At 39.6% G+C, this 6,141-nt stretch overlaps 1 protein-coding gene across 1 annotated transcript; it reads left to right on the top strand.

Moving 5' to 3' along the window:
- The first annotated feature begins 1,937 nt into the window (after positions 1-1,937).
- Positions 1,938-3,072, top strand: LOC131695084 (larval cuticle protein LCP-30-like). The gene is made up of 3 exons (XM_058983613.1): positions 1,938-2,057; positions 2,117-2,685; positions 2,745-3,072. The coding sequence occupies exons 1-3, from the start codon at positions 2,043-2,045 to the stop codon at positions 2,980-2,982; spliced, it is 822 nt and encodes a 273-aa protein (XP_058839596.1). The 5' UTR covers positions 1,938-2,042; the 3' UTR covers positions 2,983-3,072.
- The last annotated feature ends 3,069 nt before the right edge of the window (positions 3,073-6,141 follow it).

Below are 6,141 nucleotides of genomic sequence, written 5' to 3'. Positions count from 1 at the left end.
ATAAAATACTTCTTGTTACCACATTGGGGACCTTGAGCTGCATAAACCTTCATGTGTTATTGTAAAGTTGATCATATATAAACTCAAAATGATAAACTGGGTGATTGTATAATGCTTCTGATGAGATCAAAATTCGTCGTAAATCACATAGTTCTACTATACCGATTTGTTGTACGTATATGGCCTCCACTTTTGTTCACATAGAAGAGATCTGTGCATTTTATACAATCAATTCATATCGTTGAAGAGTACAGTTAATCAAATTGCAACTTATTAAAGTGAATCAAAATGTTGGCTGGGATACATCCAAACATGTCTGAAAGAGTACCAAACCTGTCTTCAAAGATCGAGCCGTAGTTTTGAAAGATTCGAACTAAACCAAGGAAATAAAAGAGTACGTGTACCTATTACATACTCTTTCATGTCTTTGGATTAGTTCGAATCTTCCAAAACTTCTGCTTCCAACGGTTACTGGAAGCAATTTCTGAGCCTTCTAGAATTAACAATATAGATGAGACAATTTTCCGCCCAGTATTCAAAGAAACAGGTTGTTTTTCTCTCATTGGTAATCTGCAATTTGAAAGTAAAATTTCAATACGTGGTCAGATAAACTCAAGGTTACAAATGGAACAAATTCTGCTGAATCGACAACATCCCAAAATCCTTTTTGATAAAAGTTTTCACAAACCAGCAAACGTAAATCCCAAGACAACACGAAAGGATAATTATCGTTTGTTTCAACTAGTCTATCATCAATATTTCGATGAGGTTACAATGAAGAAAAAATTGTTGAAATAAATTTACAAAGTAAAGAGAGATATGAAATTTATTAAAATGTTAGTTAAAGAAGAACAGATAAAAACGAGAAGCTAAAAAAACTTTTGGCGAAGAACAGAAAGAAAGGAAACTGCAGTGTAAAAACCAATCCAATCTAAAACTAATAAAGTAAATGCAATGAATTAATCAACAATATGTACACATAACAAAAGAGGATTGGTTCTTCACCGCGGTTTAATGGAAATGATCTACACCGCGATTATCTAAGTTATCCTTATTCAAACGTTACCCTAAAATTGAGGAAAAATTCTATTCAGTTAGTTTTTCATATTCTTGAACGATACGTTCTTTAAAAAATCCAATAGATGTAGATGGGTTTCCACATTTGTTGGATTCCTGCTAAATAATGCGATGCGCGGAATTTGTAGCACCTGATGTGCGCGGAATTTCAATCAGCGCAATATATGATGCGTGGAATTTGGTACAACAACATATCTTTCATTTTTGCAATTTTTGTATAATTCTGTTTAAATTCTCCTGTTATTCTAATTTTCCATAGAAATATGATAAAATTGCTAGTCAGTGGGACCAATTGCATAACTGTATCAATTTTGATTGATTTTACGTAACGGTTTTAGGTTCACTTGCACCTTAAGTGCGCGGTACGTTGGATTCATGTTATGTTGAACTATTTACTGTTTCCGATTATCAATGGAACGAGCTTCCGCCAATGCTTTGCGTATTGGTTGAATTGGTTCTGATTCACAAGCAGAATTAAAACAAACAGATTACAACAAATAATTTTGTAATTTTTAAAACGAACAAAATCCACAAGGACAGATAATTATTTTTTTTTTAAATATATTCTCCGCTAGCCTAGTCATAAAGAAACCGCATCGATCCTCAATGGGTTAACCAGTCCTACGTGCTAAACATCTTACTTTGATCACCTTAATTGAATCATATTTTAGCGTTTAAATTAGCATTGCGCTATGACAAATAGAGTAACTTCTTGATTGCCCCGTCAGGAACGCATCTGCCGGTGGTGTTTGATTGATGTTGCACGCTAGGTGGTAGATGTACACACCCATGTCCCAATCAACCCGTAGATACTTAGTTGCTTGTGGTTACAGGGAAGCCGGGTATATAAAAGAAAAGACATTTCTACTTGGAATATTACAATCTGTCCGACTAGTGATTAGAAACGACTTTAATTGAACGAAGCCAACAGTCATCGTGCTTAGTAATAGTTTTTAGCAGCTAGGATGAGGCTGGTTTCGGTGAGATTTTTTGCAGCTCTAGCGAAATACTGGATGATAAAATTTCAATTTGATTGCAGGTGATTGTTGTTCTGGTTAGTGCCCTTTACGTAGCGACTGCTCAGGATGATGGCAAGTATAGACCACCCAGCACAACGACCACCGTGCGCCCATCCACCACTCGGTACAGACCGTACCGACCGTACGATCCTTTTAACCAGTATCGCTACACGAACGAAGGTCGCTATCAAGGTCGTTACGTGGGTGGAAATGATGGGCGGTACTACGGTGGAAACAGTGGCCGATACGTTCCTAGCAATGATGGAAGATATGTACACAGGGATGGCAAATATCAACACGTCGGGGATGGAGATCGAGGCAAATACAAACACGTGGAAGGTCCAGCGGGATCTAATGTCAGCAAGCAGGGACCATCAGGCGGTGGATCTGGAGCAAGCGGTTCCAGCACCGAAGCTGTTGCAAGTCCACCAACCACCTCTGCTCCACAACCGATTTACGTTCCAACCACCGCGTTACCAGTTTTAGCCAAGAAGGTACAACTCAATGTGGCTCCCCGTTTGGCTGATAATGATGGTTGGAAAATCATTCGATTGGAGAATCAGGTGCGCCAAGATGGCTATAACTACGTGTAAGTAAAGTTATATTTACCAAAACAACTCGGTATTAAAATATATTTTTTTCTCCCAGGTTCGAAACGCAGAACGGAATCAACGCTGAGGAATCTGGTAAAATAGAAAGCGATGGTAAAGGTTCGGAGGGTCTCCGATCGCAAGGTTTCTACCAGTACGTGGGTGATGATGGTCAGGTCTATCGTGTGGATTACGTTGCTGACACGAATGGTTTTGTGCCGCAAGGGGACCACATTCCGAAGGTGCCACCGGCGATCGAGAAACTCTTGAGTTATCTGGCTAGCCAACCGAAATAGACAATTCGTCGTTTAAGAAAGTAATATAAGTGCTGTTGTATTTTTCTACCTTTCAAATTGTGTGAATATAACAGTTGTTAACAACGCGCATGAATGAGCTTTGCATTTCCTCGCTGTGGTGATAGGTAACGCTTTAGCACAGTTTATCTCCCTGAAAGTATGCCGCCGGAGAATAATAAAGCTTGCTTCTCAGATACAATCATGTTGAAAGAAGCTGTGGTATAGGGAAGTTTGATACCTAGCTAGAGTAACGAGCCTATTTTGACCTCAACAGGGAGGTCCCAATATTTCATGGCATTGTACCAGCTCACAAGTGTTTGAAATGCGCGATGACATTTTCACACAGCGAATGGTTTATGCAGTAATCTGTCGCTCGCTCTCTGCAAAGAGTGTAAATGGGTTTGTTCTCAAATTTATTCGCGATGATCGTTCACTAGGGCAGTCAAGTGCACCTTTCCCAGGAGAATTACAAGCAGCTGAAATGTTCAATTGAGACTGCAGCTCGAGCGTGTAAAACCCGTGCGCTCTCCCACCATCATTAAAAAGGGATAATGAAGGTTTATGATATCGTCCACAGAGCTGCTAACCCCACACTGAATGACGACAGTTGAAGTTTAAAAGTGTTCACAAAGTCAGTAGTGATATTTAAATACCTCCCTTTAAGCAGAAGTTTATTATCAAGATTAGTCTCATGTTTCCATAAGTTAATTTTCTCCTGACGGCAGCGCGCTCGTTTATCCAAGCTTCCATTAAAGTTTGCGACCCGTAGCACCCGCGAGTTGCTGGTACATGTATGTTTTAGGAAACGTCGGTAACTTACAATGATATCATCACATAACTATAGCCTCACCACTTGGATGATTGCCAGGAGCTTATTCTGTAATATAGAATATACTATCGATTGAAAGACGAAATGGAAATATATTCTTTGAACATGTGTGCAGGCCCATATCGTGTGGTTGGCCAGGTTAGCCCCCGCCAAGCTTAGCGAGGCGAAGAAATGTTGATTTGCTTTACAAAATAAGAGAGGATAAATCGTAAAATAAGTCACACTAAATTATTGTTCGAAAATCGAACTAAAAAGAAAACCCAATGCGAACAACAAAGAAGCGCATCATAACTCAGACTCCACCAAAGGCGCCAAAAGATTCCAGTTAGTCCTAATCCCAATTTCTTTATATTGCACGTAGTATTTGATAGATGCACGTGTTTCACGCAATTAACCATGGCACGTTGAAGCTGTGTACTGCAGTGCACATGGATGTTCCATTGTAAGGGGACCTTCTCCTGAATTCGACGGAAATTTAAACAATATTGAGATTTTTTTGTGGAAAAACGAAAAGACATACCAACTTCTGCTTTTGATATTTTATTCGTTATTTATCGATAATTATAAAATAATTATTTCTTTTCGAAAATTCTGTATGGCGGATTTCGTGAGCCTCTGTGCACGAAACATTGTCCTATTTTGTCAAGTGCAGGGCCTCCCGCAGTTCACCGAAATGAGAAATTCATATCATTTATTAAAAAGATAAAAAAAAATCCTATAACTAATTTCAATAAATTTTGATTAACCAAAAATAAACAATTTTATAAATGTTAAAGAAAAAAGTGAAATTTGTCTCTTTTTTCTGTAATCTCGTTACAAAATTATGAATAATTTATTTTTCATACCAATGCTAGGGAAAAGTTGGACAAAAAAGTATAAGGAACTCGGGGCTCTTCGGACCTACCTAAGCAAATCGCCCTTTTAGGTGGATAGGTGTGAAAGAATTAATCGGTCAAAGGTCCTCATTATTAGTTCGAAACCCCAGCTACATTTTGGTGATATAGTTCCTTTGCACCACTTCATGGCAGTACTAGGCGACGATTTAAAAAACTACGTTTTTCCATTTTTTACAATGTAGGGTAATTGTGACCTCCCTAAGGGGCAATTCAGACCGCCATTTTTTATTGTTGTTTACAATGGATTTATGTTTAACTATGAAATATTTATTGGAAAAAATCCTTAAGAAGAAAAAAAGAAATAAATTGCGTTATAAAAAATTAATCTGGTTAGTCACAACTGTCGATTGGCACATCATGTATTTTCCTTGCTGTAGCGTGTGTATTGTGCAATCGTGTGCATAGCCGCAAGCCGCTGAACGGTGGTCGATGGAATAGGGGGTCCGAACAGCCCCGTACGTTCATTTCACACAAATGTGGAATCTTGAAAATATCTTCATCCAAACACAAATCATTCCATAAGTCTTAAGCTTTCGCCATGATAATGATTTTTGTTTTGAGGATGGGAACAAAATGAAACACTTTGTATCTCCTTTCCAAAAAAAAAACAAAGAATTAGATTCACCTGTCAAAATTAATGTTTTAGAATGGCTATTCCACCAATATGTACGACAGTCAGAAAGTATTACGATTTTCTGAGAACTCGAGGGGGTCAGAATTAACCCCGCGGTCTTATTACCCCCGGGTTCCCAGATCGTATCAACCACCCGGAGTGATCGGTTGAGTAATCTTTTTGCTCTGGCCCTGTTCTTGTTCGAACAACCAAGTGCTCGGCCTGCGCCACCCGGATTTCTTTTTCAATCTCGGCCTCAGCCATCCAACACCAATAGCCGCGGTATTTCGATACCCCAGTAATAGTTACGCGAGTGAAGTACCCCATCAGCTGATCAGTAGTGCGAAACCTAAGTGCTCCGTATTTCGCCTCCTGGCGGGTCTGCGCTATTCCGAAGGACGGCAAAGCCGTCAAAGGATCACCTCCGATTCGAACCAGCCAAATTCCAGGCATACTACGGCTTTTCCTCGAAAAAAAAGTGAAGTGAAAATCGTAGCAGGTATCAGGAGCGCAGAATCGTAAGTAGGCAAACTGCTCGCGCCTCCATCAAAAAGTTGAATTTCAAATCGGTGAACTCCTCGCGCCTCCATCAAGTTAAAAATTCAAACTAACTAAAAACTTGCGCCCCCATAATAGCGTTGTCCGTCGGCGACTTGTACGCGTGTGAAGTGGCGAACCCTAAACGGGAAAGATTCAAATCGGATAATCGGTGTTCGCGTGTGAAGTGACTTCTATGAGTATCTAGTGACGAACCCCAACCGAACGAGGTACTATAGAAGGACGAGTCCTACCTTCTAGGGTACAGTAGTGCTACAGTAGAG

This window comes from Topomyia yanbarensis, unplaced genomic scaffold (assembly GCF_030247195.1).
Source record: "Topomyia yanbarensis strain Yona2022 unplaced genomic scaffold, ASM3024719v1 HiC_scaffold_278, whole genome shotgun sequence".
Lineage (NCBI taxonomy): Eukaryota > Metazoa > Arthropoda > Insecta > Diptera > Culicidae > Topomyia > Topomyia yanbarensis.
Note: the sequence above shows the minus strand (reverse complement) of the source record. Positions and strands in the feature narration are given on the sequence as shown.

What these genes read in the sequence shown, in the direction of transcription:
- LOC131695084 (XM_058983613.1), top strand. An exon ending in CAAGATGGCTATAACTACGT is followed by an intron (nt 2,686 to 2,744) that starts GTAAGTAAAGTT and finishes TTTTTCTCCCAG; the next exon opens with GTTCGAAACGCAGAACGGAA.